The sequence below is a fragment of the Pyxicephalus adspersus genome, chromosome 6, assembly GCF_032062135.1.
Source record: "Pyxicephalus adspersus chromosome 6, UCB_Pads_2.0, whole genome shotgun sequence".
NCBI lineage: Eukaryota > Metazoa > Chordata > Amphibia > Anura > Pyxicephalidae > Pyxicephalus > Pyxicephalus adspersus.
Genome location: NC_092863.1, coordinates 26,851,677 through 26,873,959, shown reverse-complemented (window position 1 = coordinate 26,873,959; position 22,283 = coordinate 26,851,677). Strand labels below are relative to the sequence as shown.

At 39.1% G+C, this 22,283-nt stretch overlaps 2 protein-coding genes across 2 annotated transcripts in view; both read left to right on the top strand.

The window, feature by feature from the left end:
- The first annotated feature begins 6,339 nt into the window (after positions 1 to 6,339).
- On the top strand, positions 6,340 to 14,958 carry ZNF367 (zinc finger protein 367). The gene is made up of 5 exons (XM_072414989.1): positions 6,340 to 7,466; positions 10,343 to 10,493; positions 11,203 to 11,322; positions 11,498 to 11,636; positions 12,589 to 14,958. The coding sequence occupies exons 1-5, from the start codon at positions 7,080 to 7,082 to the stop codon at positions 12,824 to 12,826; spliced, it is 1,035 nt and encodes a 344-aa protein (XP_072271090.1). The 5' UTR covers positions 6,340 to 7,079; the 3' UTR covers positions 12,827 to 14,958.
- Positions 14,959 to 17,248: 2,290 nt separating this feature from the next.
- Positions 17,249 to 22,283, top strand: part of SLC35D2 (solute carrier family 35 member D2) — a 40,237-nt gene continuing 35,202 nt past the window's right edge. Inside the window, exons 1-3 of the mRNA XM_072414990.1 lie at positions 17,249 to 17,527; positions 19,046 to 19,079; positions 20,557 to 20,643. Coding sequence (XP_072271091.1) covers positions 17,409 to 17,527; positions 19,046 to 19,079; positions 20,557 to 20,643 — 240 coding nt within the window. The 5' untranslated portion in view covers positions 17,249 to 17,408. The remainder of the gene's footprint in view (positions 17,528 to 19,045; positions 19,080 to 20,556; positions 20,644 to 22,283) is intronic.

The window sequence follows — 22,283 nt, the reverse complement described above, 5'->3', positions numbered from 1 at the left end:
AAAGTTGTGGTTTGTGTAGTTGAAGAGCTATGGGGAGATGTGGTGCTGCTCAATACCAACTCCTAACATTCCAACTAAGACTAAAAACACAAATATTTGTAAGCATTTAAATTTACCACCTGCAATGTCCGAGTACCCTGTGCATACCTGTTTGTAGGTGATGTACAAGTATTACATGTGTTGATGTAAAACGTTGCACTACTTTTTTTTTTCATTTGATTTTTAATAATATAAGTGTTGCTATTTGTAAATCTGTTTTCCTGCCTGCTCCCTTTAAATAAAGGATTGTGGGAAATAAACTGAAAAAGTATGACTGGCACAAAGCCAGTGACATCACTGTACAGGCAGGACAGCCATCCCACAATGCATTAGGAGAAACTTTAACAGGCGGATGGTGGTTGTCAGTGGCAGAACTGCCCTGGTGACTTTGGTTAAAAGTTTTTGCACCTGGCGTTGAGCTCTATTTGTCCTGATTAGTGTTGGTTGAATATCTCACTAATGAATTCAACAGCTATTTGATCAAATAGTGAGAAATTCACTGGGTGATCAAATGCCGAATTCGAACACTATTGAAGTCAATGGTGCGAGAATTCGGGGTTTTTTTAGGATCTTTTAAGGGCTGCAAGAGCAATCAGATTGCTTTTGCAGCCCTTTACTAGTTGTATGTGTTCTTGGATAGAGTTTCTCTATCCACATTCATCACTTCACATTCCCCACTTTGTAGTGGGTCTGCAGTTCAGTTTCCCACGTGACGTCACAATAGAACTGAACTGCAGATTACCTCTGCAGTTCCACTACGATCTCCGGGCACTATAGGTGCTGAATGGGGGCAAGTCCCCATTCATCACCTATAGTGCTCGGAGATCCCGCAATGACAGGAGGATTCCCACGGCTGCACATGACATAATGTCATTGTTGGAACAACCTGTAAAAAAAAGTTGGTTAAAAAACACAAACATTTATTAAATTACTTTAAAATTATTTTTTTTTTTCACATTATTTACATTTTTTCCCCGATTTTTTACCTTCGAATCCTGTGTTTTTCGGGTCAGGTCTATCCGAATTCGAACAGCCATATTTGGGTTGAATATGAGGACAACCAGAATTCGAACACCAACACTAGTCCTGATTAACAGATATTCATTTGTTGCTATCAAATCGAGAATAAAAGTGAAATCTTTAGATAAGGACACTTGTACCAGTGACAGCTGTCAGTTGCGATAATACTTCCTGTTGAGTCTACAAATTAGGAAGTAACAGAATTCTCCAACATGAGACACAGACTGGACATATAAAGAAGCTTTACTTTGGCCTGCTGCTGTAAGGTGTCAAAATCATATTAATAATAACAAATACTGAACCTCCAGGACCTAGATATTCTCAGTGTCAGAACAGTTTCTTAAACACAGGCTGACTGTAAAGAATTATCATACCAATGAGCAGCATGGCTGTGTTCTTTGGTGGTGATTTTTAGTAGGACAGATCCCTATCCGTATATGTACATTATAGCTCCTTTACCCTAAATAAACTCCAGTTTTCCAATTTCCATTGCGGGTATATCGTCATACCTCACATTCCTCTTTTGTCCTCCTACTACAGAACTCTATGATGAACACTGCATAAAAATCAGGTGGTATCTGTCATGACCTTGGTCAGTGATCTCAGGCCAAGTTCTTTCTACCTCTAAATAGATTATCCTCATCATTAATGCAAGCTGGGCACTCTGTTAAGTCATGTACACATCAGATAATTCTCAAAATGAACAATCATGCTTGTCTCCCCCTGAGGTCATTTATCAATCCACCATGGTAGATTGATGAACAACTAAAACAACTACTATGCATTCCTTTGAAGGGGAGCACTGTGGGGTGCCACTTGCTCGTCCTCCTTTCTCCCCTCTCTATAGAACAGAACAGTACTGAGTGTATTGGGCTCATTCATCTGTTATTTGAAAAAAATTAAAGATATATTAAAGTATTAAAAATTATTTTCAGCGACAATCTCTGACATCTATCAGGCGTCTGTACTTTAGAGACTTTTTTTTGGTGACTCCTACTTACTATGCTGGAAATATGAGTCACATGACTGTACTGTTGCTTTGGGCTAAGCAATTAGATAAATATCTGGTTAGGAAACAGTCTGAAACACCATGGCAGTGGCATACATAAACTACCAGAGTAGTCTAAGAATCCTTACTTGAAAACCAAAAAACATAATTTACTGGGTGAAAAGATAGGCAATATACAAACGTCCGATTTCTGTCACTGGAAACAAACTTTTGTGATGGTTTCCATAGACAGATGAACAAATAGGAACACCTGTTCTGTGGAAAGGGGATGAGGGGAATGAGCAGCACCCCTCTGTGCTCTCTTTTATTGACTTACATTGCAGTTTTTCCTGATCTGTCATTCACTGGAAGGCATGGGGAGACCAGCACTGGCATACATAGTCTCACATATGTTTCATTCTACAGAACTGGTGAAAATCTTGGGATTTATGGGATTATTACTGTACCAGTTTGAGTATTTCTTCATTGCATAATAACTATATTATTTTTTCAATTAAATGCTATACACACATACACATACACTATATTTAACATGTGTGTTACATAGTTGGTTAGGTTAAAAAAAGACTTAAGTCCATCAAGTTCAACCACTAGGGATATAAACATATCCCAGATATAAAACTCTAAAAGACATAGTTGGTCCAGAGGAAGGCAAAAAAACCCTGGTACAATTTGCTTCAACAGGGGAAGAAAATTCCTTCCTGATTCCATGAGGCAATCGGATGTTCCCTAGATCAACAGTCACTGTTATTTTTACTTTAAAGCCTTAATATGCAGGTATATTCTATGCTTCTAGAAAAACATCCAGCTTTTTCGTAAAGCAATCTATAGTAGTTGCTGAAACTACTTCTTGAGGGAGCTGATTCCACTTTTTCACAGACCTTACAGTGAGGAATCCCTTCCTTATCTGGAGTCTGGAGCTTAAACTTCTTTTCCTCCAGACGCAGAGTGCCCTCTTGTTCTTTGTAATGATCTCAAAGTGAATAATGGGGAAGAGAGTTCTCTATATGGACCGTTTATATATTTATACAGGGTGATCATGTACCCCCATAAATGTCTCTTCTGAAGGGAGAATAGATTCAGTTCAGCTAATATCTCCTCATAGCTGACCTCCTCCATTCCTTTTATTAATTTAGTTGCCCTTCTCTGCACTCTCTCCAATTCAACAATGTCTTTTTTTAAACTGGTGCCCAAAACTGGATTGCATATTCCAGATGTGGTCTGACCAATGCTTTGTACAGTGGCAGGATAATGTCTCCATCTCTGCAGTCTATTCCTCTTTTAATACAAGAAAGTATTTTACTAGCTTTAGATATTGAAGCTTGGCATTGCATGCTATTATTAATTCTATGATCTACCAGAACCCCCAGATCCTTTTCCATTTATGACTCCCCCAAATGTATTCCCCCTAGACAGTATGAAGCATGCATGTTGTTAGCTCCCAAGTGCATAATTTTACATTTATCTATATTAAATGCCATTTGCCACTTGGTTGCCCAATCAAACAGTACATCCAGGTCTGCTTGTAGATTATAGACATACTGTATGGACTTAATTCCATTACATAGTTTGGTGTCATCTGTAAACACAGAAAATGGTACTTTTAATCCCAAACTATATATCATTTATAAAGATGTTAAAAACTAAAGGTCTCAACACAGAACCCTGGGGTACACTACTAATAACCTTAGACCATTCAGAGTATGGATCATTAATTACAACTCTCTGGATGCGATCTTTAAGCCAGTTCTCTATCCATTTACAGATTGACTTTTCTAAACTTCAATCAACCATAACTTGCATATTAACTGTCTGTGGGGTACAGTGTCAAATGCTTTAGCAAAGTCTGAGTACACAATATCAACTGCTATTCCACTGTCTATCTGTTTACTTACTTCTTCATAAAAAGAGAGTAAATTTGTTTGACAACTTCTGTCTTTCTTGAAGCTATGCTATCATTTATAATATTTATTTCTAGCAGAAACTCCTCTATGTGGTTCTTTATTAAACTCTCTAAGACCTTTCCAACTATGGACGTTAAACTAACGGGTCTATAGTTACCTAGTAATGACTTTGCTCCCTTTGTGAAAATAGGAACCACATTGGCCTTACGCCAATCCATCGGTACCTTTCCAGTGACTAAAGAGTCTCTAAAAATTAGAAATAATGGCTTTGAAATAACAGAGCTCAGCTCTTTGAGGACACGTTGATGTAATCCATCAGGTCCTGGTGCTTTGTCAACCTTAATTTTTCCCAGCTGTTTCTCAATTATATCAATTCTGAGCTATTGTGACTTATTTAAGGCAGTGACACTGCTATTATGAATTTGGATTTGAGCTCTGCCATTTTCCTTTGTGGACACAGAGCTAAAAAAAGTGTTTAGTAAATCTGCCTTGTCTTTATCTCCAATTACCAACCCAGCAACATCCTTTAAGGGGCCTACATGCTCAGATCTGATCGTTTTGCTATTAATTATATTTGAAACATTTTTGGGGTTTGCCTTACTTTCCTTTGCAATCTTTCATTTTGAAGTTTTGCACATTTTATCTCCTTTTTACATCTTTTGTTATATTCTTTATGGGTTTCAAAGGATATATTTTTGGAATGCCCTTTTCTTGTTCCTTTGGCTTTTTTAACATCAGCTGTGAGCCACATAGGGTTTAATTTTAGCCTCTTAAACCTATTACCCATTGGAATATAATTTTGGTGTGCTTGTGTAGAACAGACATGAAACATTCCCATTTCTGTTCTGTGTTCTTTGAGGACAATATTGTCTCCCAGTCCAAGTCACAGAGAGCCGCCCTTAACAATGTTTTTATCTTTCCTGTTTTTGCTTCCTGTTTACAGCTTACATTAAATGAAATCATAATATGGTCACTGCTACCCAGATTCTCTTTTTTTTGCACATTTGTTATAAGCTCTGCATTTATTAATAGAATATTTTTGCTGAGTGGTTTCCTTTGCCCACGTTGGGGACTGTTGTATGTGATAGTATTATTTATTGAATTAAGTATATGTTTTAGTTTTGCTAGGTAACCCAGGTTCTCCCATGATAAACTTCTCGAGTCTTGGAGAGCCTTAATAAATCAGGCCCAATATGTCTACTCTGCCCTATGTGGTAAAAGAAGGCAGATTTTACCAATGAGTATACTGCCATGATTGTGCCAGGCAGGGCTAATAATATATCCTTAGAACCTTTTTGTGGTCAATCTGTGGGGCTTCTGGAGGTGCTCAGAGATGTTTTAGTCCCAGTCTCCACTGCTTTTTGCCTGCTTCAAACAACTGTGTTTGAAGACCTTCAATTGAATGCACAAAAAAAAATATCCACTGATAACAGTTTAGCAGCCTGAATGGACGCTGCTGTGTTACTTTGCTTCAACCAACAATGTAAATATGTTGTGGTAACAAGTTCCTAACACATCACAACATGTTCTGACTGTGTTTGCAGTGCATTAAGGCACAAAGCATGTGGAGACTAAACCTTAAGCTACATGAACATGTCAGATAATAAGCAAAGACCTGGCTTGTACAGCAGCCTCCCCTCCCCCCAACGCTGTCTATCAATCTATCACAAATTGATTAAATGAGGAGAGGACAGCAGGGTGCCAATCACTCATCGTCCCCCCTCCCCTCTCCATAGGACAGAACAGAGCTGAGTGCACAGTGCTCATTCATTCATGTTACTAGAGATTATAATTTATTAAACAATATTTATATAGCACCAACATATTACACAGGCCTGTACATTAAATAGGGGTTGCAAATAACAGACAGATACAGCTGGTGACACAGAAGAGAATCCTGCCCAGAAGAGCTTACAATCTAAGATGATCATGAAAGATTGTTTCCAGGGACAATGATCTGACTTCTGTATGAGGCTTTAGAGGAAGAAAACTGATCCTTGCCAGTCAGGGGGCAATTTTGGTCTTTCAAAAATATGAGGGAATTAACACTTCAGTTTGTGTTGAATAGTATGTTAATTGTTGCCTGTCAAGGTTTTATTCACTGATTACTACATCACTGTTTCCTCTAGCAATTTATCATCCAGCTTGTGAAACCAATGTGCACCTGGAAAAGAGGTTGATACACCTTTTGGCAGTGATGGATGTGTCCCAGCAGTGGGCCCCTGTGCATAACGATTTGGGGCCCCTGTTGGCTGAGGGTCAAGGGCCCTCATGCAGTGGCACACTTTGCACCTATGTCTGTCCCTGCCTTTTGGATACCAGTTGCTTCTATATCTGCATATGTAATAATGTGCCATGAATGTGCCTTTGAAAAATTACTTATCGTCAAAATGGTAGTATCTGTAGCTATTACATTCCTACATGATAAAAAAAATGTGAATGTTACACCCTCCAAGTCAAGCAATGCTTCAACATTCAGCATCCTTTGGAGGAAGAGTCTTTCTGTAAGCCCCGCGCTCTGGAAACATCTATATGCGCTCGGGAAACTGGCACTGAAATTTGGCGCAGCATCCTTCAATAGCACCACAGCCGCCCCCTCATTTGGCTGCGACAACGTCACAGCTGGTCTATTCCAAGCCCGCCTACCCAAGCGGGCTGACGTATTCCATTCATTCTAGGATGAGAAGATGTCAAAAACCGCGAGGGAAAAAAAAACTCTCCTTCGCCTACTCCGATAGGCGCGCAATGCTCTACTGTACACTTGAAGCGTCTGACGTTATCATTGTCCAATAATCGGCTGCCGTTCTCTGAGAAGGTTTTGTATTGCACGCTTCAATTGGTCACCCATCCTGTCTGTCTTATGTCACTGGAGCTCGCGCCTGGTGCGATGAATATGATTGGCTGCTATCAGGCGCGAAATGTAACGCGGGAAAAAGAAGAGAAGGACCGAGTGGCCGCCGCCTCCTGCTTCTCCCAAATTCCACAATTTTGAGATCGCTGACAGGGTTGACGGACCCTTCTCCCTCGGAGGACTTGTCGGATGGGTTGTAAACTGCGGTCCTCCGAGGCCAGCAAAGAAAGCGTGCGCTCTTCTGGTGTTCCTCAGCATGATGTCTGACGTGTGCCCGTCTCCTGTACTGCGGTCTTGTCCTTCATCTCAGGACGCCTCTCCTCCTCGCCCGGTGCTTGTGTCTGTAATTAAGACGTTGTCCCCCACGACCTCCGCCCATACTCCCATCAAACCCCGCCGGCCGCCTTTCTCTGCCACCCCGCTCAGCCCGGTGCCCACTAGCCCGGGCTTCAGCGATTTCATGGTGTACCCGTGGAGATGGGGGGAGAACGCGCACAACGTCACCCTCAGCCCTGGTCTTCCAGGAAGGCACCAGCTGCCCCCAGCATATCCTGGACAAGCTGCCCGGGACCCCGTCCATGATGTTATCAGCCCCGGTTCGGAAAAGAGCAACACTGGAGGAAGTGAGGAGGGATCACTGAGGGTGAGAGAGGGTTCGTGGTGGGACATCATCGGCGTCATAGTTCCAGGCCCCGGCTTCATGCAGATTCTATGCCTCCCTATATGGGGGGTAGGGGTGTTTTGAGAAACAGGAAAGGCTTAAATCCCTATAGTCTGTGCACTCTCAGGGACATTCCCCTTCACTTCCTAGAGACACAACAGGATGTTAAAGAGACTTTGCAAGTTCTCACTAGAATTAGTGATCCCATTGGAAAGATTCATATTTTGGAGACACCTCTGGAGTTTGTGATTTCCCCCACCCTTCCCTGGTAACAATAGAAATATAACAGGGCATCTAACCCTTTCATGCTGTTCACGAATAGAAACCCATTTTAGTTGAAGGTGATCTACAAGATCTGGTTATACCAGGCAGGGTTTCGTGTAGACCTTTATGGAGGCTCTGTGGCCAGTGATGAGACTGCTTTACTAATAGGTTGCTGCAGCATCAAAGGAGATTCACTCTACATTCACACGTTTTGAAAGCCAGCCATCACATTCTCCATTGTATGCTTCTAGGGATGACCAAACCTTTAAAGAATGAAGCTGGCTGCTATGGGAGGGAAGGGGAATTCTGTGTTTCTGTATGAGTTTCCATAAGTTATTTGAACTTCTTCCAAGTTGGAGGTCATAAACAAGCATGTGAAATACGTTGTGTTTCCTAGAAACTGTTGTAGGGGCTGCCACTGCTTCAGTCCTCCAAAAATATCTTCTTGGCTTGGGACAATCATCTTTTGTGTATCAGAAATCCTTCTCTGATCATCATCTTTAACTGAGCGTCAGCATTTCAACTGGGCACTAGGCAATCATTTCCATGACAGGTGCACTTTACATTAGTTTTTGATGGCAGTCACTTTATGGTGCCGGAGCAAGAAAGCTGCCTTCAGTGTTTTCTAATAAAGCTCACCTGTCCTGTGTTCTGACAGCCTTCTTCTGGACTCCCAGCAAAGCTAATCTTCCTGTTGGGGACCTCTTCCTACTTTGCAGAAAATGGTTTATATAACTGGGTGTCTTTTTGGAAGATCTATTTATACCTAGCTATAGTTCTCCCAATGGGTACAGAGACCACATATGGACAGATGAGTTCTTCCCTAGATTATCTAAATCTTGGGGTAATATTCTGGAGCTGTTCTTAGCCTGTAAAGATTCTGTCTTAAACACACTTTGTATTGAAAGCTTGACCTAACAAATGTTATTTTGTGTTGTAGGGAAATACACAGAAATCTGCAACTCATCAATGGCTTTCTGTGTAGACAATATTTATGAAAAAGTTCAGAATAAATACCACTCTTGTATTTGTGGTAAATTACACATATTGGTGCAAGCGTCTATGGGTTTCTTCATTGTCCTAATTTACAACTAAAAGTAGCAGGCTGACATGGGATTGTGGAGGATTAGAAGACATGTTGTTGAGCACATTGTTCTGCTGCTAGATTTAGCACTCCACCGTTCATACTTTTCTTATAACATCTCTTTACCTAGTTTGCATATCGTACAAACTGAAAGCTTACTAAAATGGAATTCCTAGAGGCTGCATTTAGTAGACAAATATGTTTAGCTGTTATTGTCAGAACACTAATGTATGTTAGGCAAATTATCAGATTACAAATATCTGACATCCTCTACAGGGTTGTCGTTTACATTTGAACCTTTCTTGTCTGTCCTGATCCTTGCTTCCTAATGTGGAGCTTTAGGTGTTTCCACACAATAGTACTAGTCTGTCATTTGCAACACCTATTTAATGTACAGCGCTGCGTAATAGGTTGGCGCTATATAAATCCTGTTTTATAATAATAGTTTGTTGTCCTAGGTTCTAACATTTACATGGTATTGGGTGATTTGTCAAAGCGCACTGGTATGCGCTTTGAAGTAGTTGTATGCTCATAAAAACTTCTTTTCTGTTAAAATGTACACTACATGGCACAATTTTACCGTTTTATCATATTGAACATTGTGGTTGTTAAATATAAGTATTGTGTTAAAACTGCTTTCTTTGGAATTCTAACTTTTATATTTTTGCCAGACATCTTTGATTCCCCAGATAAAGCTTAGTTTATATTTTCCAGTACATCTATCTAGATTGGGTAGCATATCTGATATGCTTTAGACCAGGGTTCAATGAGCAGTTAGTGACTCTCAGGTCAGTTTAATAGACACCAATAATTTTGTTTTGGCTATCTGTAAGGGTAATATCCTTCCCACTGGGCAGTAATGTAAGTGACATTTTTTCTACTGACTTCCACATTAATGTATTGTGAGTTGTGAACATAGTATTTATAGCAGTGGTTCTCTGCAGATCTGCAGGTTATTTCAGGGTGTTCCCCCTGTTAGGTCCAGAAGCCCTTCTTAAATTAAATTGATTTTTAAAATGCTGTGTCAGAAAAAACAATGGAAGTATCGCCATAACAATTAAGATGTCTAGTTTGCTAAAGAGCCTTTTCATTTGCAGTTAAAATTACCCCAGCGAAATGGAACATACAGATGAGGAGATCTAACTTGGAGCATCCAAGCTGCTTTCTTCATCTTGTTCAATGACTCAAACTGTATTTTCAGGTGGTTAGCAATGGTGGCCTCAAGATTCCCTAAAGCAGCTGCAGATCTAGTAAGAAACATGCAGACAAGAGTCTATTGTATAAGCACATTAAAGTAAACCCCTCAATATTCCTGTTCAAGTTCTTTTTGAGAAAGTCGAAACACTTAAACACGTAGTTGTTTACTATAACTTCAATAAAGCTCTTTTTTGCTTTGTCATTAGAAACAACAAAAAAGCCTGAACTAGCATGCTTTAGTTTAGTATAGTTTAGCTGTTACTAGCACAAGTTAGGTTATGAGATGTTTGAAATTTTTTTTTCTTGTTCATAGGATGGAATCAGACGTGGCCGTCCAAGAGCAGAAACGGTTCGAGACTTAATAAATGAAGGTGAACACTCTTCAAGCAGGATCCGGTGCAATATATGCAACAGAGTGTTTCCTCGTGAGAAGTCTTTACAGGCTCATAAAAGAACACATACAGGTTGGTCCTTGAATCCTATCTTGGTAGTTGGTGAATCTAAAAGGAGAGGTGGCTTTTTAAATAAGACAGACCTTCAATTTTCCCTACTATGGTTTACTGCATGTTCACTGCTCACTGTTCTGTATAAGGGAAACAGAGCTGGCAGACTGTGAACTCTCCTTGAAAGAAGAGATTTGCATTGTTTTCTGTAAATGTGAACCGCTATTGCATCATTGATTGAAATATGTTTGGTCACAGGCCAATGACTTTAATAACCTCCAATTTTTAGTTTCTGAAGAAGAAACTATTTGGGAATTTTGTTATTTCTTCTTGTCTCTCCTCTCCGTTGAGTAGTTTTCACTTTTATCCTTTGTGAACACTAGAACACAATAAACTTAAAATTTTAGTTGTCTGCCTAAAAAGAGGAAACTTCCCAACAAGAACCGTCATCAATGATGGTGTTTAAATGTTGGAATTCACCTAATTTGGTTTCTCGAACAGTGGAAAAAATCTCCCCTAAAAAAAGCTCAATACATCAATAAAAAACTTTATGGGGTATAACCCTCATCGCTCCACTTTAAAACTTGCCAATATTTGAGTTTTATTCTGAATCAAGAATCTATTCCATTCTGGCTGCACCAGTTTATAGTTTTGCACGTCTAATCTTTTGATTTTGCATGTCTAACTTTTGTAAATCTAATGAAAAAAAACATTTTTTTTCCACCCTTAGGAGAGAGGCCTTACCTCTGTGACTATCCTGACTGTGGGAAAGCCTTTGTACAGAGTGGACAGCTAAAAACACACCAGCGCCTTCACACCGGAGAGAAGCCTTTTGTTTGCACAGAAAATGGTAATTTGCTACCTGCTATTGTGTATATCTTGTACAATTGTTGGCCATTTTTTATCCCTGTGGAACAAAAGCGAACAATTGACTGAAATGGGTAACATTAATTATCCTTGTTTTTAAAGGTGCATTTTAGCAGTCCTCTGTTATTTGGTCTGATATTTTGTTCATGTGTCTGTAGGTTGTTTGAGTCGTTTTACTCATGCAAACAGACATTGCCCTAAACATCCATATGCAAGACTAAGAAGAGAAGAACGGAACAGTAAAACCAGCAAGTCACAAGTTGCTGATAACAAAGATACAGCAGAATGGTTGGCAAAGTAAGTCTGCATAATGCCTTTGTACTGTCACATATACCCTGACTTGTGCCAACCCACAAACTTCTGGATCAGGAACTTACTCCCACTGAATGAGAAAGTCCTTTATTCTGGGCTAAAAGTGTTCCTGGAGTTGGCATGATGATGCATGTTAATATAGTGAACATTTGAGCTTTGCTTCCAGTTCATTGATTAGTCATATGTATTTTGTCTAACACATTGATTCAGATGGATGTTAGGCATTCTTGCTGGACCAGTAAGCATTGACTAATTCTTGTACCAGATATGATAGATGTATTGTATGTGTGCTAGATCAAGCATATTGAGTAGCTAAATATTGCAACACAATACTTTTGCCTTACAGCTAGTGATGTGTCCTGTATCTTAAATGCTGTAAACACCTAAAGTTACCGTGTTTCCCCGGAAATAAGACATACCCATAAAATAAGCCGTGGCAGGATTTCTAAGCATTTGCGCAATATACCCCGAAAATAAGACGTAGTGATAGGCGTGTCGTTCTGTGCCTGCTGCAAGCTGAGGCATAGACGGAGGATAGAAAGTGGAAGTAAAAGTCTCCTCAGTGAAGTGAGGAGCAGGACGCTCTGTTTTAGGTATTGTGTGTTCTTGGGGGGAAGAAGTAAAGCTGTGGCTGCTGTTTTACTCAGCACTGTGGGTCCCTCTCCCCGAGCACCAACCAGTAAGTCTGTGGGTCTCTCTCACCCCACACACACACCAGGGGATGTAGAATAAATGTAGATTGTTGTACCATACTTAATAAAAATAGGACATCCCCTGAAAAAAGCCATATTGTGTCTTCTTGAGGAAATATAAATATAAGACAGTGTCTTATTTTTGGGGAAACACGGTATTTGTCATGTGTACAGTGTGTTTTTTGTTTTTTTTTACTCCCCTCATTCTTAGTCACCTTTTTATAATGTTGTAATCATTTTTGCAGACACTGGGAAAGGCAAGAGCAGTTGCCTCCAACATTAAAGATGAAGTCTCTTCAGAAGGAAGACCAAGAGCAGCAGGACCCACTAGAATATTTTCAGTCTGATGAAGATGAAGAAGATGAAAAAAATGGGCCTCATTCTGCTGCTCGACGCCGTCTTCAAGAGCAAAGAGAGCGTATGCATGGCGCTCTGGCCCTAATTGAGCTAGCTAATATAGCTAGCGCACAATTGCGCCAGTAATCCTATTGACATGTATGAAATGTCTTTCCCTTGCAGTATATTGGCCTTTTTTCTTGTTACAGTTGAATATTCCTCTGTAGTTGAAAAAAGGTCACAAGATACGCTAGGGGTATAAGCTAAGCACCTTATTTGCTTCATATAGGCTGCTATCCTGTAGATTTTTTATGAAGAATGTTGCAGCTTCCTAATTTAGGAAGTATGAGAGTATTGCACTTTTTATGGTAAAGATAGTTGTAAAATGTTTTATATAAAATATTTTGTAAATATGGATTTGGAAAAGGTATAGTTTCTGCATCTATTTGACATATTGGGTTTTACAAGCTTAACATTACTTTCAGAAATACAGCTGATCTTTCAGAAGCAGACTTGTATGGTACCACGAAATTGGCAATCACAATTGTTGTAATTTTTTTTCTGTACGCAAACATGTATTTGGTCTCTAAACACAAGTTATGGATACGTTTACATCATAATAGGATTGTTCAAGTGAAAAGAAAAGTTAAGCTTGTAAAATATATGTTATGTTGCAAGATGGCACTTGTTTTAAAGGGGGAGGGTGTTTTATTGGTGATATGGTAAAATATTGTTAGAGAATCTGCAAACACTAATTTTAATATCCAGCTTTTAGAAATGTTAAATATATATTTTTTGTGAACTCCCAGGCTGTGTTACTTACCGTTTGCAAACTGCCTAAAAGCCACTTTATTGCTTTAACATGCCAATCTGTGTTCTTAAAAATAACTCCACTATTGGTTAGTATTCTCAAAAGTAAAGTACTTTTGTTAACTAAAAAGCTGGCTTAAAAAAACATAGTGTATGTAGCCACTCTGAGTGCACCATATGTACATTAAAAGCTAGCAATGCACTTAAATTATTCCTGTTTTTAACATATGCAAATTTTTTTATTATTCATATTTCTTTAGCAATAGAATGAATTGATATAATAGCTAAAACGCATTGATCTCTGTATTGGAGAGACATTTTAATATAAAGGCTAAACATTTTCCAGAAAACGAGCATCAAACAAAAGTATTTTTTCATAAAATAGATGCACGTTTCTGGCAATTGGGTTAATTTATATTCTTATTTATGCAATATTTTCTTTTTTTGTTTTTTTCCCCCAAAAGAAAAGCTTGCTGACATTTTATTCATTTATGGACTAGGACGAAATGGATGTAATGTGGATCCCTTAACTTTGTTTTAAAACTTAAATATTTTAGTAATCCAGCATTGACTGCACATTGCAAGTTTTTTATGTTCAGTTAAGGCTTGGACTACACGGACTGTTTCCCCAGCATTTAACCTGTGGCTTTTAAAGCCCTTGTTTGAAATCCCCATGCATTACAATGTGTTCATCTACACCAGGACGTTTCCTTGAGGCATGTTTATGGAATTTATCTTAAACGTTGCTTGCAACTTTTAAAAAATGTAAACGGTCAAAAACGCGGGTAAATGCTTCCATTGATTTTAACGGAACGTTTCCCCACATTTTTGAGCACGTAATATGCAAATTAGATTAAAACTCAGGAAAATGCGGCATAGGCGTTTTTCAGCATTCTAAAGGCAAGCCTTAAAACACTAATAAAAGTGCATAAAAACGCATATAAACGCAATAGGTACGTTTACATGCGTTTTTAAAAAACGTCCATGTAGACCCAGCCTAAAGCACATCAAGTACCAGCAGTGCCTAGGTGGTGAGGTGGTGCAGTACATTTGAGTAAGAAACCAGGCTCCGAATTTGGAATCTATTGGCTTACTTTGTTGGGAATGCTCACAGACTCAAAGCGGGACTTATCTGCAGATCTTAAATTTGAAAGCCATCTGGAAGTGTCTGCTCTATTTTTAGTACTGCCGTTTACAAGTATTCTATACTTAAGGCTTGCTTCCAGTCAGCAATGTTTTGTGATGAATCTAAAGGGTTTAATTTTTTTTTCTTTGCTCCAGTATGAATTTAAGAAGTCTGTGCACTTATTTTCCAAAAAAAAGTCATGATGAATTTGATGCATAAAAACTGCTTTTTGTTCTAAAAATGTGGTTTAAGTGTCATCCTGCTTCTATCTATTTTAGTAGTTCGGCATGAATTTTTAGCATAAAGGTGTACTCTGCTTTTGAATAAATCATTTATAATTTAACTTGACTTGGTGCGGTTTTCATTTTATTATCTGAATACCTGATCTGTGGCAGGTTTGATCTGAATGTGCTTATTTCATCTCAAAGTAGACATACACTAAGGTTGTCCAAATTATGTCCTCAATGGCCACTTACATTTACTGCTGTCAGTAATGCTTAAATGTGTGTGGATCTAGGCCCTCTGACTGGTGTTTGAGACCACTGATATTATACAGTTGATATAATGGACACCCTACAACACAGCACCTATATAATACACCAACTAGCTCAGCTCACCCATTAATGTACACATCAATTTAAAAATTAGAAAAATTGAACCTCAATAACTTCCTATTGAGAAACCTTAAAAGTAAAATATCTAGCTGAGCCTAACAATAAAGTACTCCCTAACCAGTGATGTGGAACCAATGGCACATGTGCAAGAGTGGGCACTCGGAGTGCTCTATGTGTTTGCGCTGTCCACATCTCAATAGAAGACTAATTTTGGGGATATCAATCATTTCTGATCTCCCATTAAAGGTAAAAAAAAAACGGTCTCATTTCTAAATGTCTTTGAAGCATAACAGACCAGGGTCATAAATTTCCCTTATCACAGGGGTGTCAAACTCAAATACACAATGGGTCAAAATTAAAAACTTAGACAAAGTCACAGGCCAAACTTGAAACTGAAATAGCACCGCTACTACAATTCCCTTCGTCTTTAAAACAGTCCAATATGGGGCCACACATAGGCAGAGAGGCGGTTGGTCTATAGATGCGAGTGATGCCAGGAATTGTAGTAGCGGCGCTATTTCAATGCAGGGGTGGACCAGCTGCAATTCATATTTAGGATTCCTTTGTGGGCCAAAAAAAAGGACATTGCGGGCCAGAGTGGTTTATCATATATTTCTGTACCTAACAACCAGCATCCTCCAGTTTACAACACCCATTGTAAAAGTTTGAGTTTTGTGTCTCCAGGTGTCAAAAAACACAGATAAGGCTAGTAGAGTGGCCCCTGATTAAACATTGAGCTGTATTCCGAAACCCATTTTTTAAATCTTTATATTTCTAAAATACCATTCTGTATAAAATAGTAGTTGGCTGATTTGTAGCTGGATCGTTATGGTGAGCATTTTGAGACCAAGAACTATTCTCCTAGGCCTCAGGAAAGCCTGAACACCATATTTAGTCTGTTCTTGTGAACCATAAGTCCCAGACATGGTGTTTGTGAACTCCGTATTTTGTGGTGAAGAATAATCTGGGGGTTGGCATTTCATAAAAATCTTTACCAATGAAATTGACAATGGCTGGAACAAGGGCGTTTTGGAAGTGTCTCCAAGCATCATAATCCATGTGGAGACAGCCCTTCAGACAGCCGCCACCCTGCTATCATTGCATTGTTGTATTAGTCCCACCTCTGTGGTTGGCGTAGAAAAAGCCATGTAAGCCTAGCAGAGGGAGGTCTCCCTGATACCATCTTATTTCTAAGGACAACAGCACTGACACATTGAGCATTGCAGGGAGCCCAGTGACTAATAAATAGGACTTTACACAGCAACCTAGACCAAGGCAAACCAACTCTACCTAAGTATTATTTCACAGTTTTCCATTTTAATTTACACTGTTGCTATAGTTCTGTTATTGTTCTTCAAATAATTTTTTTTTTTTACTGTATTTGTATGCACTGTTTATGTATGTTTTTACAAAATATATACTATAAAAAGTGTAAGCTGAATCTCTGAATGCTCCAAGTAGAAATCGTGTAACCTGCTAACTCGAAAACGCCACTATAAAACATTGTGATTGCGGAAACATCCCTGTTTGGAGTGGCAGCGGGTGGGACAGACAGTATTAAAGAAGCAGAATCATAACTGCGTGGTGGCAGTCTGCCTGTGATGGTGTGTTGGGCAAGGGGTAACAGAGTGGTTTCCCTTGCCTGTGACAGCCTGTCTCTGCCTGCTGGTGGGTGGACTGTTACTGATGGTGCTGGAAAGTCTATGCACAGGGAGAATGGCTGCCCTAGCAAGACATACGTAGTATGACATATATTGCACATGTCCAGGCGTGATATGAAGTAAAGACTTGACAACTAGGTGGCGCCATGTTAGTTGTCCCATGTGTATCTGATAGGAGGCTGGACCATAGTTATCGGATTACACGTGTATTACTGTGCAAAGCTTCATTACTAAAAAAAAAACAGGGCGGAAACGTCTATGTTTATCTTCCCAGTCACACAGCCATTGTAGTGAACTCGTTTTTCCACTATCGTATCATGTAGTTATTATGGTTGTGCCTTTATCATATGTCATTCCTCTTTCAGTCACTTCCTCCATGCAGACAACTGTCCCTGTAAAGGGAGGAGCCCGGGGTGTGAGGACTTTGACAGTATAAAGGTGGCACCTGCACTACACAGGAACTATACAGTTCCTATACACTTTACAGGAACTACCCTGAGTTCCCAGGACACTGCACCATGGCAGCCAGCATTGAGGCTCCAGCGTCCCGCACAGCCCGGCTCCTGTCTGCCGTCTTCTATGGGGTCACCTCGTTCCTTATAGTCCTGGTTAATAAGTCTGTGCTCACCACCTACAGGTAGGAGGGGGGGGGGCAGCAGGTGGGTGAGGAGGCTGCTGGTACAAAGGTCTCATAACATGACAGAGAATTTTTAAAGTGAAATGGGATGGAGATTTGCAGAACTAGTAAGCGAGATAACTGGTTGAACTTGTCATTGATTCAAAATAATTTTGTCTATAATTACTTGTTTGATCTGCAGGCTTGTCCTATGTCAGTATCGCAAATTATTGATGCCTATGCTACTTTTTGCGAAGGCTACCACATTTCTCACAGTACAGGTTACCTAGAAACTGCACTACAGCACCTGTAGTTCCTTTCCCAGTATCCATGCCACTAGCCTCCCAGGTCAGTTTAACTAACACCAATAATTTTAAAGGCTGTCTGTAAGAGTGACATTCTTCCCACTGGTCAGTAATGTAAAAGGCATTCTTCCCACTAACAATCACACTAATGATCTGTGGATTTAATATTTATAGCTGAACTTCCCTGAAGACCTAAAAGTTATTTCAAGAGTTCCCCCATGTTAAAAAGGATGAGAAATACTGTTGTAGGCTGTCACTTAGTGAACACACCTACTGACACAAGGCACAGCCACTAATGAAAAACACAGAGTCATTTCTAAATCCTGGCTGTTAGGAAGGCAAAATCAGGAAGTTTTCATAGGATCCTTTACAAATACAACATTCTGTAAACTTGTGTTTGAGTAGCTTATACAAAACATGTGTTCTTATCCTTTTTCCGCAGCTGTCTAATATACACCGATGAGCAAAAAAATTAAAACCACCTTCATAAAATGGAGTAGATCTCTCATAATAAATAGCACTGACAAGACCTCTGAAAGTGTCCTTTGATATCTGGCACAAGACATTCACCAGCCTGCCTTGTTCCAATAGTGCATCCTGCTGCCATTCCTTCTATAGATGAATAATGCACATGAACCCAGTCAAGTCCTGCCAATGCTATGCCCATTGTAGGGGCTTTTGCTGACAGACAAGGGTTCACAATTGCAGCAAAGCTGTGTTCGCATTATGCTTCTCAGTAAATTGTGCTGAAGTTTTTTGTCTGTGAAATCAGGCCAAGTCAGCTATTCTTCTTTACCCCAAGCACATCAATGAGCTACAGGTGCCCATTACCCTAATGCTGGTTCTTCAGTTATCCAATTGTCCATTCATAGACCACTTTTGGTAAGTACAACCACTGCATACCAGGAACACCAAAAAAACCCCACACAATTTCTGTGATGCTGTAATCTAGGTATCACAATTAGGCTTGTGTGAAAGATGCTTTGATTCTTTCACCATGTTTCCTAATATATCTCACCTGTTGACAGGTGCTATTGTAATGAGATTATCAAAGTCATTCACTTCACCTGCCTTTGGGTTAATGTTTCACCTGATCTGTGTATACCATCACCTTGAGCATGTTGCCAGTCCATCAATACTTTAGTGTTCATCAGGACCCACAGTGACTGCAATAATTTGTTAAATGGTAGAACTGAGAAATGATAACTGAAGGTCTGTTTTCTTCTTTTTAAAGGTTTCCATCTTCAACACTTCTTGGAGTCGGGCAGGTATGTCAAGAAGTGCTTCAACCATCCTTTTTTTTTATATATCTATATTGAGCATTTTAAAAATCATTGTTTTTGTTTAACATATTATTATTATACAAAGCATAATAAATAGTAGTGTGGCACCAGACAATTTCATTGCCAAGATATACTCACTATTATAATGAAAGAACTGTCTTGCAGCCATACTGTACCCAACTTTAACACAATCAGATTCTGAACCATTACCATATCACCTCATCCCAATAGGGGGATCTTAGGAGTCTTTTCATAAAGCACTGATCTAACAATCCTTGGTGGAGAATCAATTACTGCCTATGAAATGCATTCTCCACCAGGGAATGTTTCAGTGAATGTCAGATTCACTGAATTATAAATATGTTACCGTATATAAAAATGTTTTTTCTTTTTTTATTAACCTTTTCCCTCAAAGGGAAAATGTTATGAGAAAAACACATAGGATATGCCAGTGCACTTTACCGTTTGAAATGCTAAAAATGTAAAATGCTATTTGCCTTGCTGTCATGTTGTTCCAATGCCTTTTGTTTGCCAATCAAGATTCCCTATGTTGATTTTAATGCCTATATTTTTTAATTGATTCATTTCTTCATTTTTTTATTGGTTTAATTTTAAGGAATCGTTTCTTTTCAAAACTCAGATACTTATGTCACTTTGATTTCAGTTGTTACATAGCTTTCAAAGGTCAGATACAGCCAGGCAGATAGCATTTTCAGAAAAAGTTCAGCAATGACTGCCTGCAGATTTCTCTCATAGTATGTTTCTGCTTTTAAAGTGTCCTCATGTATTTTAAAATTCCTATGACAAATGTATGTAAAAAATTTGGCAAAAACTAAATTTATGTAGAATTTATTTAACCTTTTTGCTGCCAGTTATTTCAATGGCACATGACATCATAAGGGTTAAATAAAAGCTCTGCAGTCATTTGCTTATTGTAAATCTGATTAGCAAGCTGTTGGGTTTCCTGTAAAAGGTATCCGAGCAGTTGTAAAATCAATCACTCTACTGGCAGCAAAAGTGTGGGTGACCTTCCTGGCCAGAATGGAATTTTGTTTTGGTAAATGTGAGTCAGGAAAATACTTTCCTCTCTCCCCACCATGTCTGATCTGCAGAGATCTGTACATAGTTTAAGTTAGAGAGTGACAGTCTGAAAGCAAGCAGATCCTGTATACTGTTTAAAATGGTTAGAGCAGAAAATGTAAAAACAGACTGTCCTACAAGCAATAAAATTCTGTCTCTCAACTCCTTGTTATCTAAAGTTACAGGCAGTCATTTGAGTCACACAGTTTATTTCCATAAGCTGTGAGGAAAACAAATCTGTTTTTTCCATGGTTGTTATAGATTTTATGTTTTATTTACTCCAGATTGTAATGGATTTTATATTTAGCATTTCAAAGTCTTTAAGACAATACATTTGAAATGTATCACTGTGTATAAAATCTACTTGTTTTTGTTTTCACAGATGGCATTCACAATTCTTATATTGTACATTGGAAAAGCTAATAGATACATTACTTTCCCGGATTTGGACAGACAAATACCAATAAAGGTAAGTAAACAAATACACATGTTGGCTTATTCATTAAAGAACTGATCGTAGTCAAGATATGGTACATTCAGTAATCTATAGCAGCAGTCTAAGACATTGGACTTCACATTACTATAGTTGTATCATTAGAAGATGAATTTACTGAGATTTGTATTGGTTATTTTACTTGGCTTGCCGTCCTTTGAGCATTTACAAGATGTATTTTATGCTGTAATACTAGCAATATTTTACAGTTAAAGTAGTGCGGAAGGTATCTTTATTTTTGTTAGGTGTCTGTCATAACAGGTGTCCACAAATTTACCTTTTTTTAAGCTCAATATGTCAACAACATTTTGCACACGTCGGAAATCTAACAAACTCATTTTACTGTAGGAGGTCCAAACCTATACCTGATTTAATATTGCCATTTTTTGGCACTGCCTTATTTAACTAGCCTGATAAAGTAAAGCAGAGGTTCCACTAAAACAGAACTTTCTTGGCCCAGTCATCTCTTCCCAAATCAACAAATTAGGAGCTGTCACTGTGTTCGTTCGTCCCCTGGTTACTATATAAAAGGCTTGCTGGGCCAGCAGAAACAGTAATCAGAAGCATCTGGAAGATGAGGGTGCTATGACATGGAAGGGTGGAGGGGTCTGTTCTAGGGAATTGGCACTTTCTGGAAAATCAGTGCTCTATTAGGTTCAGAGACACATTCAAAAAAGTGTGGGTTAAAGATAGTGGCATACCTCCTACCAATTATCTAATGATCATCTAGGCTAGTTGTGTCAAACTCAAATATACAGTGGACCAAAATTAAAAACTTAGACAAAGTCGCGGGCCAAACTTAAAACTGAAATAGCACTGCTACTACAATTCCCTGCGTCAAGAAAACAGGCTTAATGTTATGAGTGGCTGGAATTCCCTCTTTACTGAAAAAGCACCACTACTACAATTCCCTGCGTCTATAAAACTGTCTAATATGAGGCCACGCATAGGCAGAAAGTTCGCTGGTCTATAGACGCAAGTTATGCTGCTACTACAATTCCCTGTGTCTTTAAAACAGTCCAAAGCGGGGCCACGCATAGGCTGAAAGGCCGATGGTCTATAGATGCGAGTAATGCTGCTACTACAATTCCAGGCATTACTTGCGTCTATAAAATAGTCCAATGTGGGGCCACGCAAAGGCAGAGAGGCTGCTGGTCAATAGACGCAAATGATGCCGGGAATTGTAGTAGTGGTGCTATTTCAATGCAGCTGCGGGCCAACTGCAATTCATATTTAGGATTCTCTTGGGGGTAAAAAAAAAAGGATGGTGCAGGCCAGATTTGGCCCATGGGCCAAAGTTTGACACCCCCTGATCTAGGCCTACCCCTGAAAATTTAGAACAATTAGGTAAGTTTGAACTTCAGGTTAGGGTGTGGTTTTGTATTAAAAAATACAATAATTTTTGGGTGGTTTAAGAAATGTAAAAACTTAGGTTTTTCACAGAGAAATTGCAATATACTGTTTTGTAGAGGTATGTTACAATATTTCCATTCATTACACATATAGAAAAATTGCTTTAACATGCAGAATATGTGTATTCTCAACCTACCGTATTTTTCGGACCATTAGACGCTCCGGACTATAAGACGCAGCAGGTTTTCCGCACGGGAAAACAA

Bases quoted from the DNA above. Each gene is read 5' to 3' on its own strand.
- ZNF367 (XM_072414989.1), top strand. From the start codon at position 7,080: ATGATGTCTGACGTGTGCCCGTCTCCTGTACTGCGGTCTTGTCCTTCA. The intron at 7,467-10,342 runs GTGAGAGAGGGT...TCTTGTTCATAG, and splicing joins GTGAGGAGGGATCACTGAGG to GATGGAATCAGACGTGGCCG. The intron at 11,637-12,588 runs GTAAGTCTGCAT...TCATTTTTGCAG, and splicing joins ACAGCAGAATGGTTGGCAAA to ACACTGGGAAAGGCAAGAGC.